The sequence below is a fragment of the Lycorma delicatula genome, chromosome 2 (genome assembly GCF_047948215.1).
Source record: "Lycorma delicatula isolate Av1 chromosome 2, ASM4794821v1, whole genome shotgun sequence".
Taxonomy (NCBI): Eukaryota; Metazoa; Arthropoda; class Insecta; order Hemiptera; family Fulgoridae; genus Lycorma; species Lycorma delicatula.
The window spans coordinates 44266036-44283482 of NC_134456.1; the positions used below are offsets into that span (position 1 = coordinate 44266036).

At 27.3% G+C, this 17447-nt stretch overlaps 1 protein-coding gene across 2 annotated transcripts in view; it reads left to right on the forward strand.

Annotated features, from left to right (window-relative positions):
• The window catches only part of LOC142318767 (sodium/potassium-transporting ATPase subunit beta-2-like), a 53628-nt gene that overhangs the window by 22195 nt on the left and 13986 nt on the right, over positions 1–17447 (forward strand). For both annotated transcript variants that reach the window (XM_075355218.1, XM_075355220.1), the window contains exons 2-4: positions 8468–8604; positions 10482–10622; positions 16692–16811. In XM_075355218.1, coding sequence (XP_075211333.1) covers positions 8469–8604; positions 10482–10622; positions 16692–16811 — 397 coding nt within the window. In that variant the 5' untranslated portion in view covers position 8468. The remainder of the gene's footprint in view (positions 1–8467; positions 8605–10481; positions 10623–16691; positions 16812–17447) is intronic.

Sequence of the window (17447 nt, forward strand, 5' to 3'; positions counted from 1 at the left end):
AATTCTGACCCACATAAGATTAATTACAAAACTTAAATGACTCATATATGAGGCGAAAGAACGGTAATCGATCAGAAATTCAATTCGATTATTTTCGTTTATCTTTTATTTCTTTATTCCCCTCAAGAAAATCATTAATAATTTCTCTAGATCTAAGATTATATTAAATTGTTAATTTTACATTTCTAATGATATTTTATTTATTCATTTGTAGGCAATTGCTATAGTATTAATGAATTATAACAATAGGTTACTTTTTGCCTAGTTTTCAGGATAGGAAATACATTGCTTATCAACGAAGTATTTTTGAAATTTTACGAAAAAATTACTCTCTAAGAAAAAGAAAAATGTTGTGATGAACTGTGTTAATTTACCAAATAATTTAATATTATCTACTACCTACACTAATGTAACAAAAGGCAGGATTATGTCTTTGATTTACGCATAATTAAAGGGTCGGCAGCGGATGCAGGTTTACAGTTATTATAGATAAGAATATTTTAGAACACTGAGTTTTGAAAAGTATTTGCAATTCGTGCATCTCTGAACTGACGTCAAACGATGACAAATTCTCTTCACAATGCAACAAATAACGTCGTTCGTTATCTTTGTTAAGGGAATGATATTTGAATCATCCATTCATTGTCAAACCACAGTTACATAAACAGATTATCGCCAAAAGCTTATAAATAATTCACGGACACTGTTGATTCATGTAATAGAAATTATTTTTCTATGAAATAAAGGTATTGCACTAACCATACGATCATGATCTTTTGAACACTTTAAAAAGACTGGTGTGGTTGCTGGTAATTATTTTTGTAATATGCTATTTATGGTTTGTTCGAAATTTTTTAATTTAGAAATAAACGTTTTTATACTCATCCAGAATTGTACATTAATTAATGACTAAAAACTAAAACATCATTAATGTTACGTTTATAATTTAGTTCTATTATAAAATACGAGATAGCGCCACGAAACTATCAACACAATTGAAATACTGTATATATTGCAATGCAGGAGAAAACAGACAAATACTCGTCTAATAAGGCATTTTTGTTTTTTAAATTTAACAAATTATCAAAGCTAATTAGTTAGGAGTCGATATTTACTCATTATTACCAGTACGTTATCCACTGTCAAAGTCGTAAAATATTCTGAGCTTTTACAATTCTCAGAGTTCATCGTCTGTAGTGCTGCATAATATGTGAATTCGATTATGAAAATTAGCTGTAACAAAACTCGTCTAGCGAGAAAAAAGGTACTACGTTCTCAACATTAGAAATGTTTGGCGACACTGTTATAGTGTAACAGCTGATAAACAATAATGTATTTGGCTTAGTGCAGATTATTCATATGATCCACTTCACTCCTTACTTTCCCTAGTAAACTTGGTACATGCTTGCTACTCTTGAGATATTGTTTTTCAGGAATGACTTGTATTTCAATGTTAGCTCAATCCGTTACTGTTAAGACAACAATCTGCTTGCTTATCATTAGTTGCTGCTTTGCCCTGCTAGGGTCACATATCAAACAACTTACTAAGAGATGTTACGGTAGCACTAAGCAGTGAGTGAGATATATGGTAATCTGGTTCAGGTGATTTAGATGGATTTCATTCAATAATTTTTTCTTTAAGCTGGAGTGTGTAAATATGCTATAACCAAATTTTGAGAGGTAGTACTACTTACAAATTTGATTGCCAATCAGAGGGATGCGTTTAATTTCCCACTTTAAAAAGTACATTGCTAATGACGGATTATTATATTAATGGTTCTCAGATAGGAGAGATTGATAAATCTTGTTTTTTATTTATAAAAGTATAGACTATGAAGAAGATAATGAACAAGTGGAACATTTGTTATCAGAAACACATTGATTATTATAATTTATAACAATTATAAATTACACACATTAATAAAATAACCAGTAATTTTAATGTTATAAATTCAATTATCTTGTAAAACTGTTTCAAATATATATATGTATATTAAATTCCATAACCGTAATGGTTGCCTATGCTATCTGATGGGATCACAAGACAGTCTAAAAAATTACATATATAACGTAGCCATTTCTAAGAATAATAAGCATAACATACCAAGCTTACTAAATAAAGTGAGGAGCAAAGTGGTTTTGGTTCCTTTCTTTGAATCAAATATAAGGTTATATATCAGTATTTTAAGTCCATCAAAATGATCTATAAGAGACACCTGTTCACCGCAGAGACCAACTGTAGAATACAATGGACACAATTAATTTCAGAGAATGCGGCTTGGACTGATACCTCTTGTACCTCTACCTCTTACATTTATCACAACCATAAAAAATATTGGGGCAGATAGTATGAAGAAACAGATTAATGTATCCCTTTCTGTAGTGAAAAAAATGCATAATATATATTAATTCAACTCATTAAACTAATTTGTATAAATAATATGTTTAAGGTTCTAAATTGTCTTGTAAATTATAGGAATACTTAATGTATAAAGTTATGGAAATGTTAATTTAATCCAACGTGCTTTTTTAAAGTATGATATAAATGATTAAACATTCAATAATTATTTAATTATAAGCATGAAAACGTTTAAAAGCAGTTGATTATTCATTCAAATTATATAATTTTGCATGTTATTCAAGTAAAGTTCATTGACAACTTTTGATATTTTTGTACTTTTCTTCTACTTAAAGTAAAAACTTTTAATCTGAAGTACTATCAATCTGATATTTTTTCAATGTAATATGATAATTGCTTTTTTAGCTTATCTCTCCATTTTCTGATCTTCTATAGTTTACATAATTAGCTTTAAGATTTTATAGTTAAGCAATTATCTGAAATGCAAAATTAATAAGTATAATGTAGCGTAACGGAAGACATAATAAAAAAGTAACTTTTATTATAATTATTAAGAATTTTTAGATAATTAAACTGTAATCTTTTTATTTATCTCTATACATTTTCATTATTTATCAATAATAGTAATCTTGTATTTTGTAGTTTTCCCTTAATCAAAAGCTCTTCTCTGTGGAGAGATATAGCGCTAAGAAAAATAAAGCAATCAATTCACAGACAACAATACATAAAGGGTTGATATGGCTACTACTACACTAGGCTACCATTAGATTCTAGATGAGGTACTCATTGAAACTGGATTACGAGGGATTCATCCATCATGTAACAAATTTTATCTAGACTGAGCCGGATTTTTAAGCGATGGCTAACAACTGAAATATTAACCGGTCTGAGCCGGATTCCGACTCTAGGATCTATTAAACTATCTATACCTAGTTTACTATCTTGTCATGTATAAGTTTTATGTTTCTTCCAATTAAATTAATGGCACGTACTAATAAAGAAAGATCTGGAAATAAAAAAATATGGAAAGATTCCAAAACCAGTTTTCCTCGAGTAAATTAAAGACTTATTACATAAAATGTTAACAAACATGTACATGTTTTATATATAAACATAAAAACTTCATTTCTATGTATATTATCTTAATAACTACAATTGAACTTCATTCACTGGTACATAATTACCTTGTTTTTTAGTTATAACTCATGATTCATTGCAAAAGAAATTATTTACTGGATCTACTGCATGTTTTGTGTAATCTCATTCTTCTTTCATTACTCTACACCCCACTATTCTATTCATTACATCACAGATTGTTTGTAATCTATTTACATTCTTCTCTAACTCATTATAAAAATCATAACTTACATTACAGCCTAAATAATTAAAATGAAAAAGTTCCTCTAACACCATATTTTTATGAGTAAAATAATTTTAATTTTCTTAATAAAAACTCAGAAGTTATTTATTTGAAATGATTTACCCATAAAAAAATGATTTCTACAGCACATCTTTTGACACTTATACCATTCACATGTCATATATTAAAGTATATTAATGTTCCTGTTATTTTAATACTGAGATTCACCTTATACTATTTTTTTAAAAATCAACTAAATAAATATTAAAAAGAGAGAGCAACAAACTACAGCATTGTTTAAATCTCTGATTATTAATTATTTCTTTTATAGAATCAATTAAATATCTCCTGATTCGACTTTATAAATTACACATTTTTCTCAAAAAACCTCTAATTACAAGATGATTTGGAGTAACCATAATTATGCATGAATTTCTAAAGAATATTACACAGTTCACTCAATCAAAAGTTTTCTAAGAATCTATGAAAGGCAAATTTCTAGACAGGATTCTCTTTGCTTTCTAATGATTTAATAACAAAGATTATTATCTGAGCAAGAATAGCCCCTTCTTAAATCACAAGTATTAAAGCTTCTATTGCAGCTTTCAATTGATTGCTTTCTGTCATATAACACTTTATGTTCCATATTAATCAAGCTAATGACTCAGTTTTTTATCCTCGGATAGCCCTTCAAAAAATAAATATAACATTTTTTTTTTGTCTACAGTCATTTGACTGGTTTGATGCAGCTCTCCAAGATTCCCTATCTAGAGCTAGTCGTTTCATTTCGGTATACCTCCTACATCCTACATCCCTAACAATTTGTTTTACATATTCTAAATGTGGCCTGCCTACACAATTTTTTCCTTCTACCTGTCCCTCCAATATTAAAGCAACTATTCCAGGATGCCTTAATATGTGTAATAAGTGTCTCTTCGTTTAGCTATATTTTTCCAAATGCTTCTTTCTTCATCTATTTGCCGCAACACCTCTTCATTTGTCACTTTATCCACCCATCTGATTTTTAACATTCTCCTATAGCACCACATTTCAAAAGCTTCTAATCTTTTCTTCTCAGATACTCCGATTGTCCAAGCTTCACTTCCATATAAAGCGACACTCCAAACATATACATTCAAAAATCTTTTCTTGGCATTTAAATTAATTTTTGATGTAAACAAATTATATTTCTGACTGAAGGCTCATTTCATCTGTGCTATTCGGCATTTTATAGCACTCCTGCTTCATCCATCTTTCTCAAAAACCTTTGGGAAGTAATTATACTTCCCAAATAACAAAATTCTTCTACCTCCATAATTTTTTCTACTCCTATTTTCACATTCAGTGGTCCATCTTTGTTATTTCTACTACATTTCATTACTTTCGTTTTGTTCTTGTTTATTTTCATGCAGTAGTTCTTGCGTAGGACTTCATCCATGCCGTTCATTCTTTCTTCTAATTCCTTTTTACTCTCAGCTAGAATTATTATATCATCAGCAAATTGTAGCATCTTTATCTTTTCACCTAGTACTGTTATTCCGAATCTAAATTGTTCTTTAACATCATTAACTACTAGTTCCATGTAAAGATTAAAAAGTAACGGGATAGGGAACATTCTTGTCGGACTCCCTTTCTTATTATGGCTTCTTTCTTATGTTCTTCAATTATTACTGTTGCTGTTTGGTTCCTGTAAATGTTAGCAATTGTTCTTCTATCTCTGTATTTGAACTCTAATTTTTTTAAAATGCTGTACATATATGACTTTTATGTTTCTGAATTATGAGAAATTTGACAGCTATTTCAATTTTTATATAATGAAATAAATTTAAGTTTAAAGAAGAGCCTACTCTACTTTAATAATTTAGTATTTAATAGCTAAGCTATCCTTTTTTCGATTTCATTTGTCACTTATAACTCATCAAATATAAATGTATTGATTCCAGATGATCCTTCTCAGATAATCATAATAATTAATAATAATTTAATTCATAATTTTATATTCTGCCTAATAAGAATATCATACTAAAGAATACTCACAAATCTGCTTCATGATTTCCCTCTGTGTGCTCTTTGAGTAATGTTCCTGTCACATACGGTTGCATAATCCTAAATGATAAAAGAAGGTACTTATGAGATTAGGCTTCAGTGTGATTAATAAAAACAGAGTATGAACAATGCTATTTTCAGTTGTTATTATATAATTAAGATTAATTATTTTATCTCCTCTCATATAAATCATACATTAAGAAACAACATTTCATTTCTGGCATCACTTTTATCAATCTAAAGTTAGAAATATGTTTTTAATTTCTATTTTAAAATAAATTAATAATCTGCTGACTACAATAGGAAACAAATATTATATATTATAATATTAATATATTATATTAATAGAAATTTTAGTACAACTATCATTGATACAATTTGTGTGCTCTTGAAAGAGTAATCCAGTACAACTTTACCCTGATAAAGAACTAGATTATTTTTACTACAAATGATTACTAGCCTTTATTCAGAATTTATATAAACTACAACATTTAAATAATTTTTTAGAATTTTTAAAAAGTGACTTGTTTTAAAGTTTTAAATAATGTGTTTCCTATCTAGCTTAATTTGATAGTTTATTTTTTATTATCATTAAATACAATCAATGACAGCATCAATACAAGGGAAACAGCAATATTAATTATTATGGATATGTATTCTACACTTGTCAAAGTAAATACTCAATGGAAATTTACTGTTTAGTTTAAAAATATAATTTAAGAAATAATTGGTTTTTGAATATTATTATGAAGAGTTAAAGAGTAAGTAATGCCTGTTTAATAAACATAACTAAAATAAACTAATTAAAAAGTATATACAGATACTTTTCAATAACAATATATATTTAGATATTTTATTTCAGAAAAAAAACATTATTGGTGAAATAATATATAATATTAATATTTATATTATTAATATTTGAATATATAATATTTAAAACATCTTGTTGATAAATCATTTTAAGTAATTAAAAATTGTTAATGACACTTTCAAACGAATCTTTTATTTTCAGCTAATAATCAGTATCTTTGTAGTAATATTTTCATTAGCATAACAATGTTCTAAATGGCACCCATCTGGAAAAGGTTAGGAAACTCTTTAAGTGTGAAATTAAATAATATATTAAATCTGGTACAAATTATACTGCAGTCATGTATAAAGTTCTACACTGGACAGACTGGACACATTCACTGTTAGAAAAAATAAAATAACTATCTAATATCAATAAAAGAATTACATTTTTTTAATCACCTTGACCTGTTTTTTGAAAGTACTTTTCGTTCTGCAGAATTTGGAAAGTGAAGAGAATTCTGTTTTTTAAAATGTATGAACTTTGTATATTTGATTTGCTTTATGAAGAAAACACACTAACGTTTTACTTTTCAATTTGCATTGTTTACTTTTTTGTGCTCTTTTTAAATAATATTTTTAAAGAAGAAAAGTAGTTGACTTAAAAGTGAAAGTAAAATTATTAAATAATATTTTTCTTAAATTTTGCTGGAAATGATTACTCAGCTTAAAAATAATTTATAGAAGTCCACAATTTAATTTTCATCTCTTGAGTTTTGTTTAGTTTAAATTTTGCAAACAAAATGTTTCTTCTGTTAAAAAAGTGTGCTCAAGAAGTGTTACTTTTATGGTTGCTGTTTCTTTTTTTTTCAGATAAACTGCATTAACATTATTTACTGTATTGTTCGCATGTAAACAAAAGAGTATGGTATGTTCTGTTAGAACAAAGAATTGCATACAAAGTTATCCTATCCTTATTTTCTCATAGCTATTCTTAAAAATGTTATTTTGAAAAGTAATGAAACATAAAAAGTGTAGTCTTTCATAAAACAAACAACTTCTTACATATCTTCTTTTCACTTAGCCCTCTTCACTTTCAATTTTTCACTTCTACTTTATTAATCTAACTTTTATTTATAAAAAATCCAAAATATTGAAAAGTAAGAAGTGAGAAATTGAAAAGTACTAGGTTAGGATTTTTAAAAGTTAATATTATTTAAAAATTAACTGACAAACTGACAGAAAAATACGGGCTATATAAAAAAAAAAGTCATCTAATTAAAATAAAATTATTTAAATTAAATAAAAATGATGATCTTTTAAATGGATCAATAATTTATTAAAAAGGGGATTCAAATATAATCCTTTTTTCATACAGTGAAGTATTGTGACGAGTTATCATGAAAATGCTTGTAAGATGTTTCAATTTCAGATATACATGATTGATCCAGTTTTCACTTATAAGATTTAACAAACTTATATAAAAACATTACAGTATTTATAAAACTGTTTGTTACCATTCTACAACAAAAGTTAAGAAAAATTAAGTTAGGTTATCTACCGATTTATTCTAAATCAAACAAAGTTTCTTTTTGTTATTAATCATTTGATTGGTTTGATGAATTCCTCAATTCCTTTGTATTCCTCCCTTATCTATTCATTTTACAAGATTCTGCTACAAACTTCTTTTTTCTCCAATTTATCTTAGATTTTTTTCATATTAAATTTCATAACCTACCTTATTTTCAACATTTAGACCATAATACTAAAACCTGTTAAATCTACAGAAAAGTTGTATAGGTAAGACACACCAGAGATGTCTGCAGATTCAAGAGAATGATTAATTTGTAAGATCATAATATTAAATTAAGTACAATTTTTGATCGTTCGATTATTTTCTTTTTTTTTGTAAGGATGGAGGATGGATCCAAAGACCCAGCTATTGCTAATATGTATGTTCCCCCAAGTCAGACCACTTGGGAAGCATTAAAAACATTTCTCTACAACCCAGAGAAAGGTAGTGTTTTTGGAAGAACAGGTTCCAGCTGGGGTGAGTAAATAATTTTTCTTTCATATTATTAATTACTTAATTTAAAAATTAAAAAAAAAAATTATTTGAAATCATGAATTTAGTTAACATTTTTTACTTAATTTTATGTTAAATTTATTAATTTAGTGTTATTCTCTGCCCTTCCTAGCATTTTCACTTGTAACATTTGTAGTTGACGCATTTCAGAGTACTTCAATTCTCAAAACTACTTTTAGCACTGAGTCTTCCTGAGTTAGGAACATCGAATAAATAGTATTGTTAAGCTCCTCCCACTCCCATCACTACTGTCATGGCCCCTTTTGCCTTCTCCCTCTTGCTCTAACAGTTATAGAATTTCTTGAAACTAATCCTTCTGTTCTTTATTTTTGCAATTTTAGATTTTTAAAAATATATCAGATTGAGTGTTAAATTGTTCATTAATTATGTCCTGTCTTTTTAATATTTAAAAACATTCTTTTTTCCTGTCTTTTTAGTTTGAATATTTCTATGTTTTCTAGAATATTTAAAAATGTTTTGCATAATGTAACATTTTCATGAATTTTATAATTTCATTGGGAATATGTCATTTTTCTATCAAGTGAGTTGCAAAATAAAGAGATTGCTACAAAAAAATATTCAAATTATGCAGAGATATACTAGAAAACTTCTAGATATACTAGAAAACATGGAAATATTCAAGTTTAAATTAAAAGGACAGCACATAATTAATGAACAAATAAACAGTCAATCAGATATAATATTTAAAAATTTTAAATTGTTAAAATAAAGAATCAGAAGGCTTAGTTTCAAGAAATTCTATAATCATTAGAGCAGGAGGGACAAAGCATAAGATCCATGACAGTAGGGATGGGGGTGGGAGCAGCTTAACAATGCTATTTATTCGATGTTCCTAACTCAGGAAGACTCAGTGTTAAAAGTAGTTTTCAAAATGGAGGTTCTCCAAAATGCATCAACTACAAATGTTAGTGGCAATTTAAAATGATCGAGAAAATAGAAAATATTGTGATAATTTAATATTTTTTGTTCTATCACTTTCTTATCATGTAGTATGATCAGTGAATACTTTTTTAGTCCTGTTTATCTGTTTTTAAAACATTAACATCAAACTTAAATACTTATATTACTAATTATCAAGCCAAAACAACCTAAGAATCGGTGTAGTATATAGTAAAAATAAATTGTTTGTCCATGAAGAAGTTTTTACATATACACATAAAAAAAGTTGTCAGTAAAACTTGATAGAATTCAAACTTGAAAGCTGTTAAGGATTCACCCAAATTAAGCATTAAAAACCAAATCTTTTAAAAAATAATGATAACATATAAATCAGAAATATAATATCAGTTTACTGTTCTGAAATATCTTTTAAAGACAAAATATAAAACAATAAAATAAAAGTAATAACTGAGAAAAAATTTAATGAAAATGCAACTTTTGTTTTATTACTTATACAATATTTTAACATTTATTATTTAAAAAAAAAAATAATAATTTTAATAATAATAATTATAAGATTATTTTTTACTGCATTCATAATAATATTATGAATGTAGTATATGTACAATTTAATAATTTATTGTAAACTGAAGTAGTCTGGAAACTCATTACTTCTGAAGGAAAGAAAAAAGTTAAAAATGTCAAAAAAGGGTAATATTGATTGTTGAAGGGTAATTGTGAATTTTATTAAATAGAAAAATTATAATAATAATGAGAATATTTAACAAGAATTAAAGAATTATAGATTGCAACTGGTAATTACAGAAAAAAGTATAAAAAAAAGCCCATATTTTCTCTTATTTTAGTTTGTTAGAATACATAATTTAATTAAAGTTTTTTCTTGTGATTTTTTCTTAATGTGTGTCATTCTTTGATTGCAGCAAAGATTGGATTGTTCTATTTAATATTTTACTCAGTGTTGGCATCCATGTTTGGTATAATGTTATGGATATTTTACCACACATTAGATCCCAGAGTTCCCAAGTGGTCATTAGAACATTCACTAATTGGAAAATACCCAGGTTAGAAGAAATACATCAAAATTTAATTCTTATGTTACTACATTTCATACATATAAAAAAAAATATATAATTCTGTAAAAATAATTAGTTTATTTTTTTTTTTTTTTTTTGTCTTCAGTCACTTGACTGGTTTGATGCAGCTCTCCAAGATTCCCTATCTAGTGCTAGTCGTTTAATTTCAGTATACCCTCTACATCCTACATCCCCAACAATTTGTTTCACATATTCCAAACGTGGCCTGCCTACACAATTTTTCCCTTCTACCTGCCCTTCCAAAATTAAAGCGACTATTCCAGGATGCCTTAGTATGTGGCCTATAAGTCTGTCTCTTCTTTTAACTATATTTTTCCAAATGCTTCTTTCTTCATCTATTTGCCGCAATACCTCCTCATTTGTAACTTTATCCACCCATCTGATTTTTAACATTCTCCTATAGCACCACATTTCAAAAGCTTCTAACCTTTTCTTCTCAGATACTCCGATTGTCCAAGTTTCACTTCCATACAAAGCGACACTCCAAACATACACTTTCAAAAATCTTTTCCTGACATTTAAATTAATTTTTGATGTAAACAACTTATATTTCTTACTGAAGGCTCGTTTAGCTTGTGCTATTCGGCATTTTATATCGCTCCTGCTTCGTCCATCTTTAGTAATTCTACTTCCCAAATAACAAAATTCTTCTACCTCCATAATCTTTTCTCCTCCTATTTTCACATTCAGTGGTCCATCTTTGTTATTTCTACTACATTTCATTACTTTTGTTTTGTTCTTGTTTATTTTCATGCGATAGTTCTTGCGTAGGACTTCATCTATGCCGTTCATTGTTTCTTCTAAATCCTTTTTATTCTCGGCTAGAATTACTATATCATCAGCAAATCGTAGCATCTTTATCTTTTCACCTTGTACTGTTACTCCGAATCTAAATTGTTCTTTAACATCATTAACTGCTAGTTCCATGTAAAGATTAAAAAGTAACGGAGATAGAGAACATCCTTGTCGGACTCCCTTTCTTATTATGGCTTCTTTCTTATGTTCTTCAATTGCTACTGTTGCTGTTTGGTTCCTGTACATGTTAGCAATTGTTCTTCTATCTCTGTATTTGAACCCTAATTTTTTTAAAATGCTGAACATTTTATTCCAGTCTACGTTATCGAATGCCTTTTCTAGGTCTATAAACGCCAAGTATGTTGGTTTGTTTTTCTTTAATCTTCCTTCTACTATTAATCTGAGGCCTAAAATTGCTTCCCGTGTCCCTATACTTTTCCTGAAACCAAATTGGTCTTCTCCTAACACTTCCTCCACTCTCCTCTCAATTCTTCTGTATAGAATTCTAGTTAAGATTTTTGATGCATGACTAGTTAAACTAATTGTTCTGTATTCTTCACATTTATCTGCCCCTGATTTCTTTGGTATCATTACTATAACACTTTTTTTGAAGTCTGATGGAAATTCCCCTTTTTCATAAATATTACACACCAGTTTGTATAATCTATCAAATTAGTTTATAATTTTTATAAAAAAATTATATAATTATATAATTTTTTTATTTTATATTTTCATTGCATATGAGCAGGATAAACAACCTGAGAACAAAGTAGAACCAAAAATTCAGGTTATCTTGTATTACTAGTTTAAAAAAGCTAGCAAAAATGTATTACATGACTTTCCTGGCTACACCAAGTCCTGATTACCAAGATAAGATTTGTCAAAATTCAAAAAATTTGAATTAAAAAATTGTTGATTTTAGGGGCTTCCTTACTTAAAAAACAACTTAAAATTGCTTAAAAATACTGAAAAAATAAACTATACCTTTTATGTAAGTAAAGTCTTATTTTGGGTTTGCAATATAATATAGGTGGCACAGTTACTTTAATTTTAACAGCCCTTTAAGTGATGGAGAAAAATACAAAAAAAATTTTCATAATAAAGATTAAAAGACTTGAGGCAAAAAAGAAAAAAAGTATATACATAGTTTTTAGAAGAGGGAAATAAATTTTAAGAAATTTTTTTTTAATATTCATGAATAGGTTAAGCTTAACAAACTTGCTTAAGTAAAGTTCTCTCCAAATCCATCAACTGAGGCTAAAATATGAAAAAAGAAAGTTTTCAAAAACATTACTGCTATTTGGATCCAGGTTCTGTAATTAAAACAAATTGTAGACTTATCTTGGTAGTTCTAAGTACAAAGTGCAAACAATCAAAAAATTGTTTGAAAGATATTTAAACCAGGAAGATTGAACACAAAAGAATAAAAAAACATATATTTTTCAGTTTTGGGAGGCAGGGGATGGTTTTTTGAGACAATTTTTTTTGGAATTATTTTTATAGGCATTTTAAAATGCCTCTGAAGAAAATTGAAGTTGGTTTTTTGAGATATTTACCCCCACCCCCTTAACAAATTTTGAAAAAATAATCTGATCAATGGCACATTTTTTGGTAATATTTGAACCAAATTTGAAGAAAATCAGTTTGGTCAATCCTGAGATATAAGGCCAAAGCCAGTGTGACATGCATACATACATGTATATGTGTTTTGGTCTAGAACTATTTAGACCCTAACACATAGATAACACAAGAACCCCAATACCACATTTTTATATGATCACCATACTTTCTCCTTTTAATATAGCTATTTTAGCTAAATGGCTGGAAAAGTAAAGGTGTGTTATGACAAAAACTCATCGCACCGATAGTGTGGATTGTAATGAAGCAAATAATAATTTGGTGATCACAAAAGCACTCTTTAAGTAACTCTACAGAAAAATGTTTTTCTGCTCCTGTTCATTGTTGTTGCTCTTCACTTGCAGAAGAGATATCACATAATGTGTGATATGTCTTCTGGAAGTGAACAATTTTGAAATATTGTTCATTGAAAATGCTAATCCATTGTTAATATTAATGGTATAGTAATCTACATTTCCTAACACAACATGGCTACTACTTTGGTTTATTAAAAAATTTTCATTAAAAGTTTATATTGCCAATTTTCAGTGTTCAATTATTATGGTAACGTGTGTATGCTTTTCATACTTAAATAATATTACTAATGGGTCTTAATTTATTTTTTTGAGTCATCAAATTTGGTAATTATCTGTTTCATTTATTATAGTTTTCTTCCTCTATAGATTTATTTTTACACTGTCTATTACCGAATTAATTGAAAATGACATCTTAATATACAGCCCACCAAAACAGTTTTATCTCTTTACAAGAGTATGCTACAAATACTTGTTTGTTTATCTCATCTTAATATTTCTTCATTTTGAATTTTATTAACCCATTTATTTTTGACATTTTCCTATAACACCATATTTAAAAAGCCTCAATTCTTTTTGTTGCACTTTCTACTAATGCCATGTTTCATTATCATGAAGTGGTAAACTCAATACAAATATTTTAAGAATTTCTTCCCTAGTATCCAGTTAACTAGCAGATTTTTTTCTGAATAAAAGTTCTCCTTTTTTGTGCCAGTTTTCTTTTCATATCTACATTACTTCATCTAAAATTTACTATCACCTATTCCAAAACTTTTTAACTCATAGTGGGTGGGTACTATGTCAAAAAGTCTACTGTGGGCACCAGCAGGGTAGCAAGGTTGGCATATTTAATAATGCTTAAAAGTAGTGTCACAGGGGAAGGAAAAAGGGAATAGATAATAATGGAATATAAAGAAAAGATATTAAACAACTATGCAATATCCACACAATGAAATTATATTTTAAAAGTGTTCATAATTACCATGGTATCTCAACTACTTCTGATAAATATGATATTTTCAAAACTTGGCCATATGTGAAAATTCTTCAAGTTCAATAAATCAAACTGTTGCATTACAAAAGACTTCAGATTTCTTATTTTGACTCTACTTTTTGTTTCTCATTCTTTAATTTTATTCAATTTTTGTATGTTTTATTTTCCTGAAGTGGTCATGGAGTTCTTTCAGCTCCTAGGAGCACAGGTTGGGAACCACTGACCTAATAAAATAATAAAATTCTTTCACTTCTGGAATATTGCGTTCCCCTATCTTAATATTTAATTCCTTATTATCTTTCTGTTACATTTCATTACCTTTGTTTCATTATTACTTATTTTCAGGAAGAAGTTCTCTCCTAGCAATACATTTATTCGTTTAATATTTCTTTGGTTTCTGTCAAAATAACAATATCATTAGTGAATCTTAATATCTTTACTTTTTCTCCTTGAAAAATGATTCCATTCTTACATTTTTCCTTCAATCCCTGTAAAGATCCTTTTATATACCAATTGAAAGCAATGGTAGCAGATGACATCAATTGTAAATAAAAAATATGTAAATGTATAAAATGCCAAATATTTTGTTTTGATAATATGAGTAAAACATTTACAAGAACTACATTTACTAGAACTAAAAATTTAATATGAGAGTTTTGAACATGTTGTGTACGTATGTATGACGTGTTACAGAAGCTTGAATGAAAACTAAACATAATATGCTTCAGTTCTATGAGTTAGTGCTAACTCCACTGGATTATGATACAGTTCTTTTGATAAAAAAATGTTATAAGTTACAGCATATTGAATTTTATTTTAAAATCAAATCATATTGAAAGAAATTATATTTAAACAAATAATACACTGCCTTAGACAGTAAAAACATCATAAAGTAATTATAATGGAATTAACTGCACCTCACTGGTTTTTTTTTTTAAGAGAGCCATGTTCTGAGGTATGTGATTATATGTATATAATCGTTATTGTTAAATTAACAGTGCAGTAATAATATACAGATTTCTTAACTGCATGTTGACTTATTAGTCTTATTTTTTTATGGAATAAATGAATATACAATTTTCAGTTGAAAAAAAATGTAAATGTTCAGAATAATTTGCTGTGTCTTTCTTCATGATTGATGAAAAGATTATCATATTTTTAAATAAAGAACCAATAAAAACAAGAAAATCAATAAATAACAAATCTGCTGTTTTCTTTTTTACTCCATAAACTAATGATACAAAATTTGTTCCTTTAAGTACAGATTTCACTTCAGGGAAAAGAAAAGTCACATGTCCCAAACTTGATGAATATGAAAGATGGTCCAGTGAAATAATTTGTTTGCTGATCTCCATGGTGGAGTGGTAGCGCCGTGACCTTTTATCCAGAGGTCCCAGCTTTGAATTCCAGTCAGACATGACAATTTTCATACACTAGAAAAATTGCATTTCTATTTCCCATGCAGAAGTTTCAAGCTTCTGTGGCATAACCATAAAAAAATAACTGAAATAGCTGAAATCCAAGCAAAATCTTTCACTAGTCATAAATTGCAAACAAAGCATTTTTGGATATATATTTATATGAACTTTTTCGATTATTTTAAGTAGATTATGAAAGTCCTGGGAGAACTTCATGGTACACTCTGTATATGTAGAGGGTAACAACTTGCACACAAACCATATGAAATCACTTTCAACATCTATTTTGAAATAAACTATATATATAGTTATATAAATATGATATGAATATTTTTTTAATTTTATTCTTATATCATGAAAAACTCTTTGCAATATATACGTTATAAAGTACTAAATAGATTTTTACTAAGCATACTTTTTTAGTTACAGTTTACAGGAGCTAATAAAAAATCTCTGTTAATCATAAATTTAAGCTTTTATTTAGAATTTCCAACCACTTTGAGCACCACCTGCTAGCAAGACTGATGAATTTCAAATCAGCTTCTGATCTTGTACCTAAACTAATATAATTTCATTCATATTATATGCAATAAAATTATTATGTATGTGTTTTTGTATATTATCTCATTTTTTTTTAATATACAGAAGTATGAAAAATATTAGTAATTTAATTGCATTAACATATATATATTTATTTAAATTAGTATTATAAGTTATTATATTGTCAGTATAATACAGTATTTTCTAAAGTTTTTATTTTCAATAAATTAAAATTTCTAGTCAAGGTATTACATTATTGGTAAATAATATACTTAATGAATTTTATACATAATTAAAATAATAGTTTTGTAATTGATTTTCTACAGAATTTTTTTGAATGAATGCATGTATTGAACAGGACTTGGATTCCGCCCATGGCCAAATGATTCAGATCACAAAAGTACACTTATATGGTATAAGGGAAAGGATCCTAACAGTTTCAAGTACTGGGTAGATGAACTTCAGAAATTTCTTGATGGTAAGTTATTCTTTATTTTTAATACGTTTATTAAATAGTTTAAAACACAGAAATTACAATGATGCATTACAAAAGAATTCACTCTCTTGTTTTCAGCATTTTATTACTAAAGAAACTTGTTATAGATTGGACAGCAGAACAATTGCATGCATACCAAATGTGATTGTCTTTCTGTTATTATTTAGTGCAATTACAAATAATTATTGAATTACTTAAATTTTTTTTTTAAATATCAGTAATCGAAGTCATAGACAGAGTTGAGTACTCGAACAAAATATATGTAGATAATAACAATTACTAACTACTGTATTAATCAGTATTTAATCACTTTCTATGTTTAATTTCTCTTTGTTTACAAATCTGTTATTTTTTGTCCAGTTTTGTTATCTGTAAGAGTTCTTAAAAAATCACTTAAAGTTCAATAATACTTTAAAATTTGGAATGTTTTTGTCCATGATGTCAAATAAAATAAATATATTAATATTTAAATTACTATTTTTTTTTACATTTAATACCTATTAATTAAAACACATGAACTGCAATTTAAATTAAAATAAATTTCATTAATTTTTAATGAAAATTAAATGAAATTTATTTTAATACAGTGTTTTTATAAATTTATGTCATAATACTTCA